The following is a 25,786-nucleotide window of genomic DNA, read 5'->3' on the forward strand; positions in this document are numbered from 1 at the left end:
ACTACATTTAATGACACAATGAAAATCGGAATGAAGAGTTACAAAATTTTCACAGGACTCCCCAAGTAGAATATTTTGGAAGAGCCCAAGATAATCGTGCGTTGTTTTTTCCTCCCCTTAAAAATATAAGACAACTCTGTTAAAATTCACATTTACTGTGCCAGTAAGAAAACCTTAATGCTTGGTTTAGATTTCTTTAATAAAACCCTATACTCTGGATATATTTCAGTTTGGGGATCACATGGACAAAGAGTGTTAATAATGTGTAAGTTTGAGAATCTGGCCACAGAGAGTTAGATGACAACATTTTAGCACCAGTTTTCTAGTTGTGGAGTATATTTTGTAGGATTGAAACTTATTTCACCTTCATTCTGAAGGAATTTGCATTGCTTCAAAGTGGGGGGAGGGACCAGGTAGAAATTTTCTCCCCTTGCAAGTTTGCCTCAGCTACAAATGGCTGCAGCATCGTTGATCATAGAACAGGGGGCTCAGGGTTTCATTTTTGAGTAGGCTGGAAAAATGTAATTTTGAAGTTGCTTATTAGGGATCAATTAAAAAGTTAGAGCATTTGATTATTGCAGACTCAGCTGGGGGAGGCAGGAGGTAGTCAGTCCACTGCCAACAAATCACTTGCTCCATTATCTGTAGAAGAAAAGCAGAGTTATGCTGTCGCGGGCAGCGAGAACAGCAGTGCCCTGCCTGAGCAGGTGAGCCAGCACGGGGCGAAAGGGCATCTGCAGCTTTGCAAATTAATTTTAAAATTTTATTGAGGTTTCCAACAAAGCAATGCAAGTTTTGAGGGAATATACTGGCTCCATTTAGGGTCAAGAAAAGTACATACAATTGTTTGGCGCTCATTTTCACCCTAAGGCAGGAGAGCAGGAAAAACAATGAGGAGCCCTTCCCTTCCTTGGCCAGAAAGTTTCATTTTAAAACTCCTACCAAGTTTTTCAAATTGCACCTAATACACACGGATCTCAGTAAGTAGATGGTCTGCAGAATGCTGTGCCTGGTTCAAAAGTCTCTGTCCCACCAAACTCCTAAGCTTCAGTTTAGAGAAAATACTTGTAACTACAAGAATATAAGATGCTATAGGTAGTGATTAAAAGAAAACCAGGCAAATGATATATTTAGTATTTTTCCTGTGAGTCAGCCTAGAAGTACTCACAGTTAAAAAGTGATGACTATCACTGGTCAGAGAAAGTTGTTTGAACTCATGAAGTTTAGAGTGTAGCTTCCATTCCCACGCCTTGCCTTCAACCATCATGGCAACACGAACGGTGAGGATTTTGTTACCACAATATCCTCAAGCCAAATAAAATGCTTATTCATGCTTCATTATCTAGGGACTGTATTAAAAAAAAAAAAAGAAGAAAAAAGAAATGCTACAGCTATTTAGATAAGCCAGTACATTAAACATTGTGGAGAGAAGCAACACACGGGAGTATGCTTCATCTTTTCATTGAAGAAACTCTTTGATGCCCACAAGTGTGTGCTGCACACATACAAACCATCTCTAGATAAACCACAAAGTATAAAGAATATTTTCAATTATTTTGTCATTAACAGCTAAGTTTTGTTTTCCGTTCTCTTTTGAGGAAGGACTCCTTCTAAGTCTAGTTTTATTTGGGAATCTACAATCCTCGAACATTTTAATGTTGGAGAACAAATGGTGAATCTGCCTGGAGCCACAGCCAAAGCTCATCAGCTGCACAGATTTCAGCACTGCAATATTAGCCGCCTTTCAGTCTTGACGATACTTAAAACCATCTTAACTACACATAATATTCTACCATGTGAAAGCCTACAGAAAAGGTCTGCTGCTAGAAAACAGAGAATTCTACACAACCGGAGATGCTAACACTGAAAGAAGGAAATGTTTTCAAAACATCTCTAGTAACTCAAAAAACCTACACCACAAACACAGCAAATGATGATTGAAAATTGTTATAAAGAATAAAACATTGAAAAAGATCATTTTGGCTACATACAAATTACCACCGACGCAGGAGGATAAGCAGAATAGCCCAGGCACCGATATTCACTTGGTCACTGCACAACTCGAGTTGTACTTAGGCAGATTATAAGTGTAATGAAATGTTTAAATTAAGGTATTTTTCCCCCCATCAAATTGGCCCTGCTGTCTCTGTTCCAGCTTTCTAATTTAGCTCTACTTTCATATTCCCATTGGGCTCCACAGTGCTGGTCTCGTTCCTAGGATAGAGCAGCCTCAAACAAGCATTCTGGGTATATCCTACAACAAGCATATAAACCAGGTCTTTTTCAAAGGTTTAGCTATGCTTTATTTTTTTTTTTTAGAGAAACATTTAGCCTGTAAAAGAAATACCCAAGAGATTTACGATTATTTCAATTTTCCTCTGTACCCCAGACAGCTGTGATGTGTTACCAGTAGTTTGGACATTTTGACTGCCTACTGTAACACTGACAGTCAGTCAGTACCCGGCCAATGCTTCAGATTAAGTTGTTGCCTTCTGCTCTGCTGTTCTCACAGAGACCGATATATCAAGAGAGTGAGCCCAAGAAAGCTCCTTGGAGTGAAATTAAACCTACAAAGCGAACTGTGTGCCCGCACAGATATTTGCATGGCAACAAAATTTCTGGAATTCAATAGATTGCTTCTGCAAAAGTCTTTGGGGAAGTAAAAAATAATTATTATTAAAAAAAAATATGTCTACAGAATGATCAAGAGCTACACACAGAGAAATGCTTTCAAAATGCAAGCATTTAATTTTTTAAAATGTTAAGTGAGATGTAAATATGCATGGTAGCAACAAAGTGCCCAAAAGCATACTGAAAACATATTCCATACACAGTTAGCAATAGAAGTCTGTACAAAAGTAATAAAGTTACACAATATAAAAAATACTCCATAACTATAATTTAAAAGAGGGAAAAAAGACAAGGGAATTGATTTCTCAGTTCATATAATTTATTGCAGTTAGCACACAGTTTAAAAATTCACCAACACACCAATAGTACAAAACTAAACAGCATTATAAGTTATTCCCTCCTCAGGAAAATAAAACATACTATGATTGTCAAAGCTAGATGTCAGTCTAAGTTTTAGAACAAAAGAAGAATGTGAAACTAAGGAAAGGAAAAAAGCAATCACTCACGAGGACCACAAAAAAATCCAATAGAAAGTCCATTTTCCTCAGACACTGATTGTCTTTTCTAACTTAAGAAAAGAATGTAGTTTTAAACCTAGAAACTATTCAAGTAACTAAAGATAACGCTCCAAGGCCATTTTCACAGCTTTTTTTTTTTTTGTTTTAAATGCCATTACAGCCAAATTAACACACATTTGACCAAATATTTCCAAAACAGTCCAGCAATACACAATGGAGTTTTCCATTCAGTATCTTAAGCACAAAAATAGGCTATGTTTACAGTAGTTAAGGCGATCAAATTTTAAACAAAAGCAGAGAAAAAAAAAAAGGAAAAAAAAAAAGGAAAAAACAGCAAACGTTTTCCATGCTACTCCCATAGACCTTATTTGTAAGTGCAAGACAGGAAAACAAACACTGTGCAAAATGCTTTTGACCTGCGTGTTGGTCATTAAAACCACACGTCAGGCTGCAGTCTCTGCTGCTTGGATACGCATAGTCCTTCCCCGGCCCCCCCCGGCCCCCCCTGTCACTCAGGCCTGCCCAGGCTTTTCAGCCCGGGGCTTTTTTTTGCCCTTTTTTTTTTTTTTTTTTTTTTTCAGTCCACAGCCTCTTTTCAACGGGGGGAAAAAAAAAAAAAAAAAAGAACGACCTATTGTGGTGGAGTGGTGCAGCAGGAATCCTACAAATGCTCATCTGGGGAAATGGACACACCTCAGTTGGAGCTGGCGTGGGGTCTGTGCAATTAGAAGGGGTCTGGGGTTAGTAAATGCACACCGCACATGCAAATCTCGAAGCCTGGTTGTAAACATTCAAATTTTTTCTCCTTGTTAACGTAGCTAAATCGGCAACTCGTAGCTTAAGTTCTTCTCAACTTAAAGACAGTGGGAAAGTAAATTTAAATTAGATAAAATAAAAACAGTGCATTTCTCGTCTTCATAACACTGGCATTTTCAACGGTGTCAGGATTTTTTCCTAAGGAAATTAAATAATTTTCAACTCACTCGTTAAAGTTATACAATGCAAACAAAGACAAAAATATACTGAAAATCATGCATTTCTGTAGCGTTAATATTTACTTTTCAAGACTCAACTAAGAGCATCAACACAACCTGCCAAGTTCTTTGATACCTCCCCCCCGGCCCATGTAATCAATTACAGTATACAATAACAGTAATTCACATTTTTAAACACACAGTTCATCACTGCTGAAGCTGCAATATCCTTTTTCATCCCAAGCAAACCTTCACGTAAGACAGAGTCCCAGTGATCCCAGTGTACTCTCAGGGTTTTTGTTTTATGTTTTTGTGTTGGTTTTTTTGTGTTTTTTTTTTTCCAGTGGGAACTGTCAGAAATCCAGAAGTTGCCATAGTAAGTTTTAAGTCAACCGCTTGTTTAAAAATAGATAATCCAGCATTTCAGAAATTTTCCATTTGGGTCTAAAAGCATTCAGGTTTCCAACAGCTAGAAAGGACTCATGCAATTATAGAAATGTAAAGGAACTGACAAAATTGGGAGAGGATTTCTACATTCAGATTTTAAGAGGGGAAAAAGATCAAGAGTTTAAAAGAACGCAGTGTTTTGGGGAGAATAAAGCCACATCCAAATTTTTTGAATTGGAGATTCCTTAGAAGTAAAGTATCCGCTGGCTTCTATTCCGAAAAGGGGGAAAAATACGCTCCGCAATTAGTTACTTTGTTGGATTACCTCTACAGTTCATTTTTATTGGAGTGCTAAATTAGTGAAATATTCATGCTGCCTTAAAGTGCAAAAACAAGCTAATAGCCAAACTTTCAGTTCAAGGAAACAAGATTGCTTTTAGACTGTACCACAACTATATAGATTTATATATATATTATTTATATATATAAAAATTTTATTTCCAAAGTTCTTGTGAGCTATCTTCTAAGGTCCAGTCTCTGACAGTAGGTAAGCTCAGTGCTTCGCTTTTGACAGACAATGAGTTCACCAACTCACAGTGAAACTTCCGAATGTGTCTGTAAAGGTCTCCGGACTGTGTGAACCTGCGTTCACACCACTTACAAGCATGAGGCTTCTCCCGCGTGTGAACCACTGCGTGGCGGCTCAGGTTGTGGGAGTACTGGAAGCTCTTCCCACACTGGGTGCAAGTGTAGGGCTTTTCACCTGAATGAGTCCTCTCATGACGTTTCAAGGTGTACATGCAAGAAAAAGTCTTACCACACAACGAGCAGGTCGGGACATTGACATCGGTAGCAGGCTTGCTGCGGATCCCGTCCTGCTCTCGAAAGTGCGTGCTTAAATGAATTTGCAGGATGTGGGGGCTAGGAAAGACCTTGTTGCAGAGAGGACACATGAAAATTTGGCCAGCGGGGCTAAGTATGTTTGACACGTAAGGGAGCAAGCTGCTGTCCATGTTTCCTTCCACCTGGACTCTCTCATTCTCTGGAGTTATCATTTCATCATCGCTTGCCTTGTCCTCTCTATCTAGCTCCCTCAAGACCGAATCTTCCCTCATCGGAGCCAGGTGGGCCGGCTCGTACTGTACCCTGTTATTAGTGCTCACACTTTCTTTCACAGTGCTATGTTCCATATCATAGTCATTAGTGCCAACATCACTCTCATCACAGGAAGCCTCTTTCTCCACCTTCACCTGAACCAGGCTGTTTCTAAGCATGTCCTGTGAAGAGAAATAAGAACTGTTCAAATTTTCAACTCCTGAAAGGCTGGACTTGACAGACAGGTCCAGCACGCAGTCAACATCTGCTGAATCCCTCACGGAGGTGACAGACCTCTGGGACAAAGACTCTGTTGAGCTGCAGGGGCTGGCTACTGTTTTTCCAGCTGCTGCTGTGTGCGTCTCTGCCTCTCCGCCAGTCTGGGGAATGCCTGCTGAGTCTGAGGGCAATCTCATCCACATGTTCCCAGGCTCAGCCGCCAAGTCCCTTTTGCTAGGCAGGATGTTCAATTTTTCATCTTCTCCGTCGTCTTCATCGCTGGGCAAGTCTCCTGGCATGTGGCTGCTGCCGTCGGAGAGGCTCTCCACTTTGTCTGAACAACTTGAGGCGTCTTCCTCCTTTTTTGTACTGTCTGCCTCTGTGGTTGCTTTCTCTTTCAGCTTCTTTTTGCAGACTTTGACAATGTCATACATGTGGAGATAACTGGCAGCTGCTAGCACGTCTTCAATGGGCAAGTCTTTGAACTGGAGCTTTCCTTCGTACATGAATTCAAGCAGGAGAGCGAAAGCTGGGGCTGTAACAATGTCGCTGTTCAGATGAACAATGTCCCTTTTGTCCAGCTGGTCCTTGTAAAAGAGGTGGAAATACATGCTGCATGAAGCCAGTACAGCTCTGTGCGCTCGGAACTGGGCATCTCCTACCAGAACAGTGCAATCACAAAGAAAACCCTGATGTCTCTGCTCACTCAGACACTGTAGCAAATGTCTACTGTGGTCAGGAAACTCCATACTGTCTTCATAACCTATAAGCAACAGAATTTTTAAAAATTAAATGTAGGTCAGAATCACAGAACTTATAAATCCAAGTAATTCCACGTAAAAACCTGGTATTTATATTGCCAGAATTCTGGTACTGACACTACACAAACATTATTTAACACAAATGTATGATGGCAACTCTTTCCCTGACTGACCACTACAGTTATGATTTCCTTTCTGTGGTAAATAAGCTGGTCTAGTGAGCGCATAGGTACATCTGCTTTTTTTTTTTTTTTAAGTATCACTGCTGTTCATAAAATCTGTTCAAAAGTTTGGGTTTCCTTTTTTTAGAGAACTTCTTCCAGATTGTGTCCCTATGATGGCAGACCCACCCCCCCCCAAAAAAAAAAAAATTTTTTTTTTAAACACAAAGTTTGAGACATCACAGTAGCAGCAGAAAAAATATACCAGATCATCCACCTTCTTTTTAAAGTCAAATTGTAGCAAGAGAAGAGGTTCTCACATGAAAAAATGTCAATGCACCCAAATCTGAAAGTCTAACATTCATAAACTACAAAAATTATTTACGTGTGTCAATTTATACAAACAGCAAAATGGACATTTTCACAAATTTAGTTCATGTGGTTTTCTTCTTGTTCTAAGTACAGTTTTTTAAGGTTTTAAACCTTTTCCATACTGTACAATACAACATGAACATTTTTTGCCAACATGCAGAATATACAAAAGAAAGCGAACAACCAAAATGCCAACGAGCACCACTTCCCCAGTGCACAAGGACAGAAATTTCCCTCCCCTCCCACACCAGGCAGAGTTTGCAGTACCAAGCTTTAAAAAAAAACAAAACAAAAAAAAGTCATTCAGCCATTCAACGTGAGCGTGTGTCCACGTTTAAAAAGACTATCCCAAGTACTGTTCTTACCCAAGTGTTTTTTTTGCCTTTCTCGATGATAAAGACAAAATAAACTTAAAAAAATAAGTGAAGATGTCAAAAATCAAATGGAAAGTAAAATCTTTTGAAAACCTATGTTAATCCATTCTTCTGTGATTGATAGCAATGGTCTCCCAAACCATCTAAGCACATCATGACTCTCCAGGCTGGCAGATATTATTGAAAAACCCTCATCCCTCGCAGACCAAGATGTACTAAAACTTACAACACAACCCCTACTATATTCTGTAAAATACCATTGCTAGAGTAAAGCATGAAGATTTACAATACAATCACTTTAAGTGCCCCACAGCCAACATCAATCCTAATCCTTAAGAGGGCTAAAAATAAAGATTGGAGGGCAGCTCACAAGGTAGCTGTGATCAAATTAGGAGGCTGAAAGGACAGAGAGGGACGAAGAAGGAAGCTTATAAACATCTGATCCAGCTGACTGTGGCCATATGGCAGCTGCTGCCCAGATAAAGAGATTAAGAATAGAGGAGTGCGATTACAGCTGTCTGGCCAATTCAGGCAGCTCAAATCTACAAGTTCTAAATTAGTCGCAAATACAAAAACTCCTTCAAATAATTATTGTTGCACTAAATAAAAGATTTCAAATGGTACATGCAAGGAAGAAAAGAGGAAACCAGTCAAGCCATTCTCCCGGGTACAAAAGTTTTTAAACACATAACTGATTTCAATCTTTCAGAAGCACTACAGCTGTATGCTACTATATTTCTGAGCTGCTGGATATTTAACCATGTAACGAAAGACTTCCCTACAAACACATTTTAGCCAGGAAGGTCCTTTTGTAAAAACACACACTCCTGTATATTTCACTAAAACCCCTGTAAAGTAACTTAAAAGATGCAAGACAAGAACATTAAGCAAAACTCTGTTTAGGCTTGCCTCTAAATCCATTGCAGTTTTGGTCTCAGAAATTAAGGATGAACTTGCTCTCTCCTTCTTCCAAACCAAGATATTCCCACAATACGCATTAAAGTTAATGCTAACAATGTGTCCAAGAACTGATACTCTCCAATTGTAGCCCAAGCCTTTTGACTAATTCCACTTATCTATTTAATACTCAATTTCATATATTACCTCTAAACTTGGTTAGAAAAGTAATGTGATTTTTTTTTCTAAAATTCAATAATCAACACACCAAAACAGAAATATGCTGTATCTAATCTATTGCTACTCCTACCTTTAGTACACATAAACCTGATTAAGTCCTTTCCTCTGAGTCCTGCTGGCTCCAGGTCTGTTAGATCGGTGGAAAAAAAGCAGACTAGGAGAGACAGATGCAAAGTGGAGATGATGTTAGAGAGGAATGAGATACCTTCTCCACACACAGATCTGCACACACTAACTCCCTGTCTGTGTGTTAGAATAAAAGGCTGAGGGATGGCAGGCTGTCAGCTGCTCTGACATCATGTTCAGATGGAAATGCTACCTCCAGCTGTGCTCCTTTTAATGCCATATGCTACTCCTCTACACTCCTGCCACCAGCTTTTTCTTAGGAGAACTTTTCTCTTCTGTTAGTATAAACAAAATACTTCAAAGTCTCTTTTTTTCAAACTTTCTAACAGGGAGAAAAAAAAAAAAAGAAAATCCTAAACATATGGGGCTCTACTGTACGTGCAGCATAGCAACACTTCTGCCTTAACTTGGAGGACCGCTTTATGTGCTGACAGCGTACCCCAGCCACAGGGTTACCCCAGAAAGCCACACCAGCTCGGTTTTACTGAGCCCAGGGGTTAATTTAAAAGCAGAAATTAACCGGACCTATTTACCACCTCACAGCTCCCCGCTCCGCCGCCGGTCCTTTCAGTTCCAGCGTTTAAGGTAGCGCAAGTGACACCGAGCACCAACTCCGGCTCCTTTCGAGCAGCGGAGGAGCTCCCCTGACCGGGGCGCTACTGCGAGCGCTCGGCACGGCTCCTACGCCGCTCTTGCCCCGCGGGGCTGGGGCTGCCCAGCTATCCGACCGCGGCGGCCCTGGGACGTGGGTCCCCGGCCCGGCAGGCTCCGAGCGGTCCCCCCGCCCGAGCGGGAGCCCCAAGCCGCGCCGGCCCCCCTGGTGACACTCACGCGTGTACCCAGCGGGGCGGGTCACCTGCCCGCTGCCGGGCGGGGACAGCCCGCCGCCCCCCGGGACGGGACGAGACGGGCGGGGAGGTGGCGGCGGCGGCGCGCAGCAAGTTCCCGGTGGGCCCGGCCCCACCATCCCCGCCGGGCGGCGACAACTTTTGGCCGGGGCTGTGCGTGTCCCCCCCGACCCGACTCTCCCGTCCGGGGCCCCGGTCCCGTGGGCAGCGCCGCCCCCGCCCGGGGCCGGGCGCGCCGGCAGCCGCCCCGCGGGGAAGGAAGCAGCTGCCCGGCGCGCAGGAAAAGCCGCCCCCGGGTCACGGCGGCAACAAAAGAAAAGTAACCGGGAGCGTCGCCGGGGCGGCCGGTCCCGCCGCCCGGGGAGCGCTGCCCCCGCCCCTCCGCCCACCCCCCAGCTGGACCCGCCGCCAACTCCGCCCGCCCCGCGGGGCCGCAGCGGCCCCGGCCCCGGCGCGGCGGGTGTGTGGGGATGGGGGCAGCGGGACTCACACTGCGCGGCGGCCCGAAGTCCCCGCGCTCCCGCCGCCGCCCGCCGGCTCCTCTTCGCTCACTTGCCGCTCCGGGATCGCGCCTCGCCCCCCGCCCGCCCCCCGCGCCCGCTGGCCGCCGCCCCCCCCCGGGCTCCCCCCTGCCGGCGGCTGAGGAGCGAGCGGGGCAGCCGGCGGAGCGAAGCGGGCCCCGCGCTCAGCGGCTCCCCATGGCACCGGCGGGGCGCGGGGGCGGGCGGGGGCCGGGGGCGGGCGGGGGCGCGGGGCGCTCGCGCGGTGGCGGCGGCGGCGGCACAGCCGGGCCCGGCTGCGGCAGACAGATGTTCGCCCCCTCCCTCCCCGCTCCCCACTTCGGACTCCGCTCCCTGACTGACAGCGCGGCCCGCCCGCGCCGCCGCCGCCGCCAACCGCCGCGGCGCCCCGCGGCTGAGTGACGGGCCGCCTCGGCCGCCGATTGGAGGAGGGCGGCCCGGGAAGGCCGGCGGTGCCGCCAATCGCGGCGCGCGGACGGGCAGAGGAGGCGTGACCCGGCGGGGAGCCGAGGCGGAAGGGGGCGTGGCCGAGCGGGCCCGGGGCGGGGCGAGCGGCGCGGGGCGGGGCCCGCGGCGCGGTGCATGGCGGGATGGCGGCAGGTGCGGTGCGGCGCGGCGCGGCCCGGCCCGGCCCGGGCGGGAGCTCGGCCGGAGCGTGTTCCTGTTTCCCGGTGTGCTCCTGCAGCCTCGAGTGCTCCTGCAGGCTCGTCCGGCCGCTGCTGGGTGCCGCGGGGCCGGCCGGCGTGGAGAGCGTGCCGTGAAGTGCTGAGACCATGCAGTCATTAGGGGCAAGAGCATTGTTAGTGTATTGTGGATGACTATATGTGCGCTAGGTATGTATATGTGTACAGCGCGTATTCCAAGAGGCGTAATCTGCCCCTACTAAGAGCACGCAGTCGGCTAAGATAAGGAAACATTTTGCCAAAATTCACCAAGGGATCCGTCTCTAAGAGAAGCTCAAGTTACTGATGCTCAGTAACTTTGCAGAAGTTGCATGCAGGAACATCTGGATTAGCAGAAATCACAAGGATGCTGCCGCAAGATGTACAAAAATAGAGGAGCTTATCCCTGGCGCATTTATGATTGGATAATTAGAAATGAGCACCAGCGGGTAATTCATGGCATACCGTTGTGTAAAACTCCTAAAGCAAAATCTCAGGGGTGTGCCCAGTTTGGCTGGGGCACTTCGGATGCAAGAATAAATATTTACATTTGTAATTCTGTGGTTTGTGTCCTAGCCTCTCTCCTTGATTGGCACCAGCCATCTGTGAATTCATAATAAAGAGTGCAAGTGCTGTGGCTTCTCTCTTCCAAGGAAGTGCTTTGCCCTGAGCTTCCACCCCAAGCGTTGGGTTACTGTGGGTGATTTCTGTGCTCCCCGCCGTGGCAGCAGTGCCAGCAGGCTGGCATGGTTTGGGCTGGGTGTGTGCCCAGGTCTGGTGCTCCCAGGCAGCGCTGGGAAGGCCGGTGCCCGAAGGGATGCGAACTCTCTGGACCTCGCCGTGGTTCACGGGCAGATTGAGGTCAGCGGCTTTGGAGAATACCATGGCTTAATGGTGGGTTAGGGCAGGGCAGTGGAGGCCAGGTTTGAAGGGCTAAGGCCTTCCTTAGCAAAGAACTAATCCAAAGAGATTTGGGTATTTTCCCATCTCCCCTTCAGTTTCAGGTAATACAGGGAAGCATTTAAAAGAAAACAAGGATCACCAACAGAGACTTTAAAGAGAAAGAACTCAGTTATGCATTAATAACCAAAATTGATTGAGTAGATATAAAAGCTGAAAGCCATGTACTTTGTCTCTTCAGTAATATGAAACTGTTGTGAAGAAACAGACTGAATTCTAGCTGTGCCTAATTGCTTTGACAGCACTGCTATGTATATAGCACAGCAGCTAGCATCTAGCTGTCCATATGCTTCAAGCATTGCATACATATATGAATATATAAAATATGTATATGTACAAAAGAAAACACTTTTCACTCCATCCTTCAGTGAACTAATTGCTCACACTAGGTGTGGAATTTTTAATTATTAAATTTCGGTCCCTCTTAGTGATACAATTCCATCATTAAGAGTTTGGGTACTTTTTCCATTGGCACCCTGTTCCATATTTTATTATAGCTGGAACTTGATAGGATTTTGTCCTTGTCTTCAGGATACAGCAGCTAAGATGCTGACTCTTCAGGTTTCCTGATTGTTTCCTCAGTGCTAATAATCGCTTCATCTGAGAAAAATCAGTACTATATTCCCTGCTGCCTGTCATTTCTTGAACATCTTCCCTGTAGCTAATAAACTGCTTTTTCTTTCGATTGCAAAAATAAATGTTGGAAGTACTTTAACAGGAAATACTTAGGAAAATAGTTCTAAAGTTTAGTTAGTTTGGTTGGGGTTTTTTTAATGTTAAAGATATCCCTAACTTATTCAGTTATATATATTTGAACTGTCAGTGACTGTGCCTGAAATGATTACATTAACTGTGTTGTCCTAGATCCCTACACTTCATGCTGCCTCTTGCTTCCTCAAGTAAGCTGTCTCACCAGCTGCCCCGGGTTGGTTAGTAAGACCTCAGTTTGTGAATATTTACTTATACAAGTACAGATTTACTGAGGGAGGCAATTTTTGTAATAAAAAACTCTTTGAAAAATGAGTCTGCTTAATGTGAAAAAAAATCAAAGAATTTATTTGCTGAAGAGGACATTTAGCAAATGGACTTTCTCAGATATTACAGACTTTTACAGGACCTGGAATTTAAAAATAAATGTTAAATAAAATTTAATTTATTTTAATTACTGTTTGTACATTGTGTTAATTTATTATTTCCTCCTCATATGCAAGAGCTTGCCTCCTTACATTTTAAGATCTACTGAGAAAAAAATTCCTGTCCTCATCTAGTAGTTACAATGCTGACTCCTAATTAAATCAGCTTGTGTTTTCTTTTCCATTGTATCATTTGGCTATATGACCTCCAGCAAATCGCTTTTGTTGTGTGTATACTGGTTCACCATGGGGCTACAGGTTATTTCTTACTACAGTTATATTTAAGGGAGTGATCTGCAATTACCATTTATACAGCTGTTAGAATAAAACACTTCTTCTACTATTTCGAAATAGGAGATGGAGAGAACAGAGAAAAAGTGAGTGTAGGTAACGCTTTAAGATTAAAAATCTTTTTTGGCAGTGTGTAAGACTTTATTGATTTAAACCTGGAACTGTTGACATTTTTCTGTGATTTTTTTTAATGCGAAAGGACCTCTAATTTTTTTAAAAGTACTTAGAGTGGTTTAAAGACTTAGCATTATGATAAATATAGAAACAAAGATGATAGAAAGTGAATTAAGGAAAAAACCTTCAGAGGGAAAACACAAATACCCAATAGTCCAGTTGATCCTCTGTTAGAAAAAAATAATATAAGACAGGCATTCCATTGGAAGGGATGGTGAAGCCTTGTTGTAAAGGGACGTAAACATCTGGCAGTACACCTGGTCTCTACACATATTTATAAATCACCTCAGGCATCCCAAGATACTGTAAAGAACACACACAAGAAAATTGAACTAAGAACACTTATAAGCCAAGGAAAATAAAAATGATCTCAATATAGCATAGAAAGAAATTAGTCTCATTTGCTTCACAAACACAATTTGGAAAGACATGGTGCAATTTTGCACTTCTTGCACCTTTTCACTTGCTGACTTTCATTTATGTCCTCCAGGCAACAAGGAGGCCTGAAGGCCTTTGGCTCATAACCAATGCTGACATTGCAGCGTGGAGCTACAGGAGTGCCTGCAGCTCGGGTAGAGCCTCCTGGCTTTTGCCTCTGATCTGAGAACATCGAGCTTTCCTGGCGTCTTTTCTAACACAGTTTGTGTGGTGAATCTCCCAATATTGTTTGTTGCTGCTCAAGATTCATTAATACATAGTGAGCTGCTTTGCAGATGCCAGCTTTGCCTGCTAGCCTTAAAAATGTTTGCTGCATTGGTTTCTGGAGCTTGAATGGGGCTGTGTGCTCTTGGAAACTCTTCTTGAGGACAGTCCAGCAGAAGAGCCCAATCTGACAAGGGTCAAAGTGCCTGTGTGACGTTTGGGTCCAGAGCAATAGATTTAGGTGCTAACACAACACAGTTATACTGTGGAACCGGATGAAAATCTTAATACTTTCTTATACCTACTGTAACACAGTTTTCTACATTTTCTTCAAATTGTAAAGTAGTGCTGTGCTAATTACTGCGCATTCCAATTCATTGGTTTTCCATGGCAAAAAAGAAATTGACAACGGAAATGGCTGGTCTGCCACCAAATATCCCAGGTTTATGCCCTACAGGTTATTTCAAACCGTATACTGTCACCCATAGGCATTGCTCATTGCTACTGTTTTCACTGATAGAACAATGGAAAGTGGGTACCTTCTTGGTTAATTGAAACTCTCCTGGAAAGTTTTGATGAATAGGACTGGAGGTAAAGAAAGCAGAAAAAATATCTACAGTATTATATATCCCAGAGAAGTGAAAATTAGGATTTATCATCATGGCGCTCTTGTGTTTTTGGTTTTTTGGGTTTTTTTTTGGGAGGGGAGTGTTTTGTTTTGTTTTGTTTTTATTGTTTTTTGTTTTTTTTAATTGTAGTGTAATTTAATTGAAGGCAGTCTGATTTTCAGAAAAATTAAAAATTGAGTGGTTTATGAAGCTGCCATCACACTTGAGGTTCAGCTGATGTCACCGTGGAACAGAGTTGTCTCTCTGGGGAACCAGTGCTGAGGAAGTGCCAAGATAATATAATACATCCTTTGCATGAATTGGCTAGATGTGCATGTTCTTGTGCCAGAGGCTGACTGGATCAGTAATTCTTATCTGCCCTAAGTATGCTGGATAAGCATCAGGATGTACTCATCTAAGAGCTTTTCTTACCATGTGGGCCAAAACCTCCTCTCTCATCTCAGATGCTCTCACATGTAGGAGAAGGAGTGCCCTGCACTGAGGTCTATCACCAAGGGGGCTTCTAACATTCACACCACAGGCTGAGGACAGACACCACTGATAAACTTTATGTCCATGTCCAGATGTCCTTTTCTGGAGCATAGGTTTGTCTAATTTTAAGGTAAGAGATGGACTTGGTCTTGTGGGTGGAGACGTGAGCTGGAATTCAGTTGGATTTGTTTGTTGACCATTAACGAGATGCGCATCATCACTGGAAGAACTGAAATGTTTTCTCTCTAAAAATCTCTTCTTTTAGGTACAAAGGCTTCACATTACCAGCCTAGGAACACCTGGCTGCTGGAGTTCAGTCTCTCACAACCCCAGCCAACCACAAACAGATGCTTTGTTCAGAGCAGAACTACACCAGGAGCCGCTGCATGCTCACGAGAACATGTAGGTGTTATCCCAAAGATACATAACCAACACAAAACCTCAAGTTAAAGCAGAAAAGAGACACAAGGCATGATTCCCCGAAAGGAAGAGGATGGGAGTGGTGGTTTATTTGCGTTCTGAGCCCCTGCAGTGGCAGAGGTGTACTGGGTGGGACTGCTCAGAAGGCATCCAGATGAGGCTTTTCACAAAGCCTCCTGTGGTTCCTCCTGAGGTCATGTGGGTGCGACTGATTATTGTAGTTGGAGTAATTCTGAGAAAGCGAGAAGGTGTGAAGCCATTTCAGCTAGTGTGGTGGCTCACACCAATTCTGTAGGTTTGCCTTGTTCAGAAGTTAATAAATGAAAGGGCACCTTAATTTTTACAAAACTGTTGGTTTAATTTTTGTCTCTTTATATGCTGAGTGTAGGTGTATGCTTCTGTGTATATTTGTGGGGTGCCCCTTCTACATGCAATGGAAACAAAACAATAGCCGCTATACTGTTGTTTCACTATATTTAAAGCAGACCTGAAAAATACAATGTTTAGCCAAAACTCTGATAAATTTTCTTATGCTTTTTCTGTAATTTCTTTCCTATCATTACAGATTACAAAGACATTTATGCCTAAACAGAAGCTGTCTTCTTCCAATCAGCCTGCTCTTTCTGCTCAGTTCATTCACTAAATCATTTAATCACCCAAGGCCATATGTTACCATCTTGTGTAAAACGGGTGGAAGAGGAAAAAAAAATGCAAAAATCTCTGCACAAGAGTGGGTGTCAGCATCCAGCATAGCTCCCACTAGGAAGCACAAAATATAAAATGTTATCACCAGTGAATGTGACTATGAAAATAAACCGAGACAGACAAAAGAAAGAGACGAGCCAATGCAAAGGTGAAAAAGGCAAGCTTTGAATATCAATTCTGGGTGGAAAAGTTATGGACTAAATGTTGCATGTTAATCCACATACTCTTATTCTCAATATTCTGCCATTAATATAACGTTCTGCTGTAATTAACTTGAAAGCACATTAACTCATGCTTACATTCCCGTTTTTCTCATTACATGTCCCTGACCTGATTCCATCTTCTTCTGTCTCTCTCTTTCTCTTTCTGTACTGGTGTACATTTTGTCCCAGGTAATTTTGTATGGAGTCTTGTGTTTTTACCACTTGACTTCAGCTGCTGTTCATTGTCATGATTACTTTGCATGGCTTTCTCTCTTGGCACGTTTGCTGGGTGACAGACCCCCAGGAAACACATGACTCGGAGCAAGTTGTGGGGTATGTGCTCCTGTCAGGGAACAAGGAGCTTTAAAGAAATTAGAGGTCTTTTATTTTTAAAGCAAGTGGACTTACCAGTTTTATGAAATTACCTGTAATCCACCCTTTCTTCATATCTACAGGAAGCTATTGTTTTTCCTTGCCTTTGAGCTTGTGACAGTGCTGCAGTTGGAGATGGGAGAGCAGCTGATCAAAAAGCCACTCCACTTGTAAAGACTCACAGGACAGGGGCATAACACTACAGACTTCAAAAGAAACCCCTTCTCTAAAGCTGCACATACCAGTTTATCCTAAGACTATGAAAGCATAAAAGATTATATTTTCATTTGCATGGTTTGCTGGTTTTTATTTGGCAGCTACAATAACAACAGGCTACAGTGAGCCCATAAAACAAAGTGAGAACAGCAGCTCATTTTTGTGGCAGAATGTAATGGCTATGGCTAAAGGGTTTGCATAATTCATCTTAAACCCTTATGCCTCTATTTATTGACTTTTAAATGAAAATTAAACTCTTAGAGCCATAAGGAGGCTTTTGGTATCTGAAACAGGATTTTGATGGTGATATTTTTATCTGACACTACCAGATGAAAGCTCCCATCAGGAAGCATTTTGCTGGGAAGCCCCAAGGCTGAGCAGGGCTCAGTCTCCTCTCCCCAGTCTGCTCTTGGTGTAACACCAAGGCCCTTGGAGACCCAAGGTGGAGGGATTGACTCACTGTACCTGGGAGTCTGACCCGAGAGGTGACAACTATAAGCTGTGTTTCCATGATGGGAGGATGGTCTTTAGGGTGACTGGAGAGGCAATATTTACCAACTTGACTAAGTGAAAAAGTGAAGAAGAACTGAGGTATCTGATTTCCTCAAAGGCAGCTTATGGTAATACCAGGCATGATGCCTTTCCTAATACACAAGAAGACAAAAGATTCGGCTAGCCATTCTGTTAGGGTGGGAAAAGGGTTTTTACTTCCCAGAGGCTTTTAGGTTATTTTGTTTGTTTGTCAGATTTTTCTGTAACATATCATTTCTCCCTCTTCTTTATTCTTCTGAAGGTAGAGCAGACTCAGGAAGTGAATTGCTGCTTAGGGAAGTGTCCTGCCTCCAAGCTGACTTATATAGTAGGACATATGGCATAAGTTATATTTGGACAGATGTGAACTAGTAGTCAGTAGATTTGATAAGATTCTTTATTTAAACTAACTTGCACAGTGTCACTGTTCTACCGTCTTTCCTTCTTGAATCTGATCTTTTGCTGGTTTCAAGAATTTTAAATATACATTACAGCCAACTAGTCTGTAAAGCTTGAAATGCATTTAAGAGCATTCAGTCATGACAATAATGTCAGATTTTCTCCTTACTATGATTGGCAAATATCTACTTTTGATGATTAAGAAGGCACAGATGATACATTGTAAAGCAGCAAACTCCAAGTGATTAATGGGACAGCCAAACTCAACACAAATGATTCTCATTGATTTGTTTAATTTGGCCACTAATGCTCCTGTTTTACTGGTGTGGAGTTGAGGCACAAAGTAGTTCTGTATCTCCCAATGGTAATACAGAAATAAAATCTAAAACTATAGGATTGAGCTAATTTCAAGAGGTCCTGTAGTTCATCTCCCTGCCTGGATCGCTGTCTGGATCATCTTTATCCGGGCTGTTTCTGGCTAATGCTGGTCCATCCAGTTTTTGGATATCTGCAGTGAAGCAGACCCCACTATCCACCCAGGCAAATGTTCCCACTTCTCCATTAGCCTTTCCAGAGATAATATTTTTCCTGGTGTCCCCTTGTAAGTATTGTTCTGAGAAACTTCTTACTTCCATCCAGCCCAGAGTGATCATGCAGAAGAGTTTATTTCCTTTGCACATTAATAGCTAGTGTGTGGGAGGCCATACCTTGTCCAGCCTTGTCTTCTTTAGGTCAAACAGCCCTACATGTTCCTTGTAGGTTTCTCACATTGTATTTAGTATTTTTCAGCTTCTAGTTGGTCCGCATCTTTCATGGCTATGCCCCATCTATGAAGCCTGCATTTACGCAATTTATGATTCCCTCCAAAGCAGAACATTTTGCTTTCATCCTAATTGCCATGCACCCAGCTCTTTTGGTCCATTTTCCAGTATGCCAGGACCATTTTGAACACTTCTTTCCTCTAGCTGGCTTATAGCTCATTCCAAGATGGTTCATCTGCAAATTTAAGAGTTGTATTTGTAAACTGTTTATCTGTATCATTAATGAAAAAAATGAGTTGTATCAAATCTAGGTCAGCTATCTAGAGAATCGGACTCAATATAGTCCTTCATCTTGGCAGTGAATTTTTGGTAGTGATCCGTTGTGCATGGCTTTTCAGCCACTCTTGCCACCACTGATTAGTTCTGACTTGAGCATATTCCCTGGTTTAGTCACAAGCACACCAAGCAGGGCAAGGCAAACAACCTGGCTGAAGGTAAGACACTGTGCTGATTACCTCCCCTTCTTTCAAGATCTCTTAACCATTTTCAGAAAGGAACTGGTTTTGTTTAACATGCTTCATTCATGTTTAATCAGTGTGAACCGATGCTCATCTCCTTGTTGTCTTCTAGGTGGTTTTAATATGTTTAATTATTAAGTTTGGTAATTGGCCCATCATTTTCCTTTCATCCTCTTTTAAGGAAACAATACCTCAGCTGTCCTCCATAAGTTATCAAAAATGGCTCCTACTGATCAGGATATTACTTCAAACAGCCCTTTGCCATCAAGAGGGTGAAGGATAACTGCAATACAAACTAGGAAATGACGAGCACCTTATCAATGACTTAATAGAAATTCTTTGGTGGTGCAAAGGAGGGGTTGCAGTGCATGCAGCCTTTACTTTCTCACCAGCCTGAGCAGAGCCCACTCCCTCACATTAGCTCTTAAACCTCAGCTCTGCAAAATTAAACTTTCCTAGCATGTTATAACTCTCAAAAGATAGCGTGGGTGGGTGAAAAATGCATTCCTCAAGGCTTGAAAATAGATGTAAGTGGATATTTGGCATAAAACTAACAAAAAGAAAAGCCATGGAAATGTATTAATTGCTACAAAAATGGGCTTTAACTGCCAGTGGTGGTTCAGCCCACGGGTCGATAGCTTGACCTAATGCTCACCTTTTAGGTACAGGCATGTGCTGCATAAGCATATGTGCCATTTTAATTTCCAACCCCACTTTTTAATGGTTAAAAGCTAATTAAAACATACAGTGGCATTTTGAATCAATATAGCGTATGGACTGCTGCAAATTCTCTCATCAGGCGTGTTGCCCTCAGGAAGCAACATTAACTTCAACAGCAAAATAGGGCTGTGAGCTCATTAATCATCACGCTCACAGACAGTCTGGGAGGCAGTGGCAGCAGCTCTGCATCTTTCTGGTGGTGAAGATTGGATACAATGGTTAGACATGTGAAGTGTTGCACAAACATTAACTATTACAGCCAACTGTCTTTGAATTTGGCATTTATCCCCTCAGCTCTTCAGATTAAAAAGCAGAAATGGGACCATGAGGTGGATTTTTTTTTTTTTTCAGGCAGTGAATAAGAGTCAGGCTGCTATAAGAACTCAGCAACCTGGCGTCATAACTCTGAAGTCCTCTTATTGCTCTGTAACAAACAAACAAAAAAAAAACCAATCCAAACCAGCATGCCCCTCCATAGCTGCCTGGGACTATATGGGTAAGAAAAAAAAGTAAGATAAAGGAGGGAAGTGGAAAGATAGTTGAGAAGAAAGAAAAGGAAAATGGGAGTCAGAGATAAATCTAAGGTTAGAAGAAATTAGGCAGTAAAGAGGAGGAAATTGGCTGATGTGTACAAATGTAGTCTTCAGTGCCTGTGAGAAGCTTTGAGATAACCTTCAGAGCTCTCAGCTTTGGTACAAGATGCTCACTGAAACTGAAAACACATGGCCTTACAGTCCCTGTGTCCCTGCTCTCCAGCCACATCAGCACTGGTGAATGAGATAGGGCTCACAGGAACAGAGCAGAAAAGGGTTCTCACATACTCCTCTGTCCTAATCTTGCTGGTCAGTTTAGCAGATGCCCTCTGTAGAAAAGGTTCATAGACTCTTTTGTGCTAAAACCTCCTAAGCTGTGGCAGTTTTACTGCAACCACTTTTGTGTGGAGTCTGATGAGCAAATTTGGAGACATGCAGGTAACACTGGTAGTGTGACCCTGCAAATGACTTGTACCTGGTTTTTCTGGGATATGTTGAAGACTGGAAGGAGAGCTTAAATGTTGGCTCTTAGCTTTGTATAGGATTGAGTCATGCGAGTTCCAGCACAGACTCTTTTTATTGGGACTTCGTGCTTAGAAGCATTCAGATTTTTCTTTCCATCCAGTCTTTTTTGAGCTTTAGGGCTTTTTACTGGGTGTGTACACTGTAAAAGAAGTTAGTCCCCTCCTGAGTCAGTATGGATTGAGGGCGGACAGTTAAACTGGGGAGGGACATAGCACTGTTCTTTATTTTCCTCCTGCACTGTCTTCCTGCGGTCCATCAGACACCTCTCCTGCCCTGCTGAGGAGGAGGGAGAACATTTTGTGCTGGCTCTTGCTGTGTGAGCTGGCCTGTGCATAAAACTTCTTCTGGGGGCACGGTGCTGTGATTTGGGACCCATCTTCATAAAATCTGGAGACAGCATGCAGAAACATTAGTGATTGACGAGGACTGAAAAAGTGCCAGGGAAGAGAGAAGCTTCCAAATAAACCGAAGTGCTAAAGGAGTGCAGGCTGCACATGTCTGACACTGCTGCTGCCTCACGGGGCAGGGGCGTTCCCTCTGGTCATGCAGGAGGAAATATCTGCACAGCACAGCTTCTGCTTGGCATCACATCCCCTGTGTACTCCCTCATCTCTGCCCTACACAGATCCATGGGTCCCACTTCCCTGCACACCGGAGTTTATTTTTGTGCCAGGCAGCGAGTTTCATGCCTCCTGCTTTCACCTCTGGAGCCATGGAGCTTCTAAGAACCCCTGAGAGGTTTCTCCTTTTTGAGGTGCTAGGGACCTCACTTCTGCGGTCCTCTTTCTTTTTAAGCAATTTTTAATCCGACCACGGAAGAAGGATCTGGGGGTGGGGGGAGGTAGGAAAGGGGGATGCCTGTAGGACCTGGCATGGTGAATCAAAGGCACCTTTCTTTCCTCAGGCTGTTTCAACAGGTTATTGGCTTGTGCTGGGGGGGTAGATATGGCCGGAGGGCAGCTGCTCAAAGAGGTCTGTCCTGCCATGGGGAGGCTTCAACATTAACCCTAAATTAAGTTGAGCCAGTGTTCACAGGGCCATCCAGGCAGGAGAAGAAAATAAGACAGTGTAACAGAAAAGGGCACAGGAGAAGGATTTTGCTCTGTAATGGCAAATTACCCACTCAAAAATAACATAAAAAAGGGAGGAAAAAATTAACGAATAAAGTCTGCACATTATTTTAAATCACAGAAGTGTCAAAAATGGTAATGCCTATATCAAGGCTGCCCTAATGTAGATTTAATTTGCATGCCATTGGCATTGATTTGATGTGAATATTTACTCTCCTATTCAATTAAGAAAATCCATAACTGCCACCATATTTTAATGTTAATGTATTTTTACACAGCTCTGTGTTTACCTTATTTTCTCTTCTATAACATTAACACTTTTTTTTGTTAAAAATGTGTGAAAGATTAATTTGTAGAATGACGGGATATGTGGGTGTGTAGCACAGGCCAGATGGAAGGGGTGTAACATGACAGTTTTCTTCTGTGGCTTCGTTTTGTTTTTATTGTTGTAAGCGAGCAAAGTATAACTAAAATTATAATTTCTTCTCTGGGCAAAAAGAACTAAGTGGTAAGTTCCTCTTTTATTCCCCATGGCTCTCAGTGCTCCCCTGCAGCTGCAACCCTGCTCAGAATAACTGACAGGTTGATAAATATTTGTCTAAAACTTCAGTTTATGTATTTGAAAATGACTGTGATTTAAAGAAAGAAATTTGTTTGTACTCAGGGTCCATAATTCCACATCTATGGAATAGTTCTGAATTCAGATTTATTCATAAACAAGAGCAATTTTGTGAGACTTATTAGTCTTCTCTTGTCTGGTAGGGGTGAAAACAGGCACCCTTAATGTTGAAAAAAGAAAGAAAAAGGGAAAAAGTCTATCTAAGACAAAGCCTTTTAAATCTATAAATCTATCCATTCGAGAAGGCTTTTTAATTGTTGAAAGAGGGCTGTTCCAAGGCCAAATTCTAATTTACACATAAGTATTGTAGGAGTTTGGTATAGTAAATGTCCTTATTGAAGAATAAAGCAATTAGCACAGTAACTTGCTGTCATCTGGCACGTAAAGGCATTCCAAGAAAAAGTTAAGTGTTGAGGAAAGGAGAGAAATTCAGGACAGCATGTGGGAGAGGAATATGGAGGCTCCTTTTTATGCCACTCAGGAGAAAAGGAGGGGAGAGAAAACCCGCTGCAGACTTAATCTGTTCTCTTACCTCATCATGATTTGACCCAAGTTTCTTCCCTTCTTTCAAGGCAAGGGGAGAAAATGGCAACCATACCTAAGGTCTTTCTTAGAGGCTAAAATCCTGAAACCACTATACCATAAGCAATAGCTGTATGTGTTGCAGCCTTATCCACAAATGCTTATTTTGCCCTGTAAACTTGCCCTTGAGCACACATGAGCTTCATGAGCTCAGCTGATACTCGTCTTCTGTGTCACTGCTACCCACTCTTTTGTATATGGGAAATCATCCCCTTACAATGGTCATTTTTTTTACCCCACAGTATATCCACACAAATCTCTTGGCTCTGCTTTAATGTCTTGCAAGTGCACCTGATGAAACATCTGTGATCTTTAAACAGGCACCCAGCATTTTCTTCTAAGACACACACCCCACCATAAATGCTGCTATGCTTGCACATCAGAAGACCTTTTTGCTTGTCATTTCAACCACTTTTGGTGTGGGTGCAGTTATAAGTGTACCAGCAAAATTGCCTATTTTCCTCCAGTTCTCTTGACTGACAAAAAGAAAGGTTTGCTCAGGTTTCAGACAAAGTTGTTTTGGTTTAACAGTCATCACAGTCTTCATTCCAGAGCAGAAATTTCTGAGAAGTCAAAAGCAGTGGAAATGGAGTATTATAGTTCAAATAATTTAGCAATAACTTAATTTGTTTTTTTTCTGTTTCAGAAGTGAAATAGAGCTGTATTCAATCCTCCCAACCCTCTTACTTCAGATGGAGGATTACTCTGTTTTGAGTGTTTTGTCTGCTCTAAGTTGCTGGATCTTTCTTGGGCGATTTAGTAAGAAAAATAACAAGGGGTTTGCTAATGTTTCTGTGAAAATACTGCTTTCTGTTAGTGTCATAACACTAGTCTGGGACTTGCTGAATCAAGAGCCCCTTTTTTCTCTTACCCAATATATTTTCAAACATTAGCAGGTTTATGCTCTAAATTTAATTGACTGATAGCAGTTTTCTAATTTTCTTTTTAGTATTTCCTCCAAAATTAGGCTTTTCAAGCCTGTTAGCACTTATAACTTCTTCTCTGGTTTATGAGCTCTTTGCTGTTTAGCCTCACTTAGGTATGTAGAGTTACAGGAACTTAGTGCAGAGCCACCAGTGGTTTCTCTGCTCTGTTCTGGGCTTGGTGTCACTGGGATGTTTTGCTCCTATGTCACAATATGAAGTCATATCTAACACTGAGGAAGTGATGCAACTGCAAGAAACAAGTGCTCTTAGGCGAATGTGGGAGCAGACTGTGGTTGTTGGCGTTGCACATCACCCTTTTACACAACACCAGTTCAAACTTGGGTTTGTAGAGGTGCAGAGGGTTTTGGGCGCTGCTTTTACAGCTCCTTCCCAGAGCTAAGTGGTGATTGCAAGGGCATCTAGCACTGTAGCCACAAGACTCCCAATAGGCAGGTAAGATTCACCCAATTGCAGTTTATATGGCTGCTCATGCTCACCCTATGTCTTGTGAGCCCAATCCATTCACATCCAGTGAGAAATGATCATCACAGAATGGCTTGGGTTGGAATGGGCCTTAAAGATCACCTAGTTCCAGTCCCTCTGCCATGGGCAGGGGCACCTTCCACTAGACCAGGTTCCTTAGAGCCCATCCAACCTGGCCTTGAAGACTTCCACTTAGGATGGAAGAGTGAATGTCAACATAGAGGGGAAAGTGAAGCCTCAGTTGGAGACAGGGAGAAAACCAGAAAATGAGAGAAGGTGCCAACTCACTTACAATGCCTCTACAAAGACCCCTTGCTGCTTTGGGTGTCTGTCAGGAGCTGCTCGGTGTTACTTAAGTCCACATGGCAAGAGTGGTAGCAAGAATTGCTATCAGAAGGCAAAGGCTGCCTATTTGCAGATAACTGTGCATCCTGGCTCTGAAGGAGGTGCTGGAGCTGCTTCCTCTGTGCCCACTGGCTTCCACCCACTCCTGAGGATACAGCAGGTGTTGGGTGAGGAGATAACCAAGCAGGAACAAACCACATCAGCAGCCAGGAAGGTATGTTTGCCTGGGGAGACCTTTTGCAATTAAAACTCGGTAAAACAAACAAAACCCCTAACAAACAAAAGCTTCCTCAGCCAAGGGGGTTTGACATTGTCCCTGTGTCCTGGCAGGAAGCCAAGCTGCCTCACATCTTCCCAGTTGCTTTTACTTCACCCTCCCTCTCCATCCCTTTGAGGAAGAAGAAAAGCCGGAGTTGAGTCCCTGTCTAACAAAGCCATTTTATGCCATGCACTGCAGTATATGTTCTGCAGGTTCACCTTATTCTTTCACTTGGCTGTTTTGGGGTAATAATTCTTCTCCCCTTCAATCACACCCACTTTTTTGGAGACACTATAGCTTGGTTCCTGTTTAAAGGGGATGGAAACCTGGGTTCTGGGCCATGGATTTATAAACTAGCCCTGTCAATACTATTTATGTCAGTTGATGCATAATTGTCTGACTTCATATGGATAAGTAGGTTTTAGTTGACTAAACTGCTAATATTAACATTATAACATATTATTTAGTTGACTGACTGCTAATATTAACAAAAGGAATCTTCTTTTTCCTTCT

General features: G+C 43.0%; 1 protein-coding gene across 1 annotated transcript; it reads right to left on the reverse strand.

The window, feature by feature from the left end:
* Positions 1-3,763: 3,763 nt before the first annotated feature.
* Positions 3,764-8,712, reverse strand: ZBTB18 (zinc finger and BTB domain containing 18). Its single transcript, XM_062489203.1, has 2 exons — positions 8,700-8,712; positions 3,764-6,587 (listed from the first exon to the last, which is right to left on the reverse strand). The coding sequence occupies exons 1-2, from the start codon at positions 8,710-8,712 to the stop codon at positions 5,005-5,007; spliced, it is 1,596 nt and encodes a 531-aa protein (XP_062345187.1). The 3' UTR covers positions 3,764-5,004.
* Between the last annotated feature and the right edge of the window lie 17,074 nt (positions 8,713-25,786).

The sequence above is a fragment of the Cinclus cinclus genome, chromosome 3 (genome assembly GCF_963662255.1).
Source record: "Cinclus cinclus chromosome 3, bCinCin1.1, whole genome shotgun sequence".
Classification (NCBI taxonomy): Eukaryota; Metazoa; Chordata; class Aves; order Passeriformes; family Cinclidae; genus Cinclus; species Cinclus cinclus.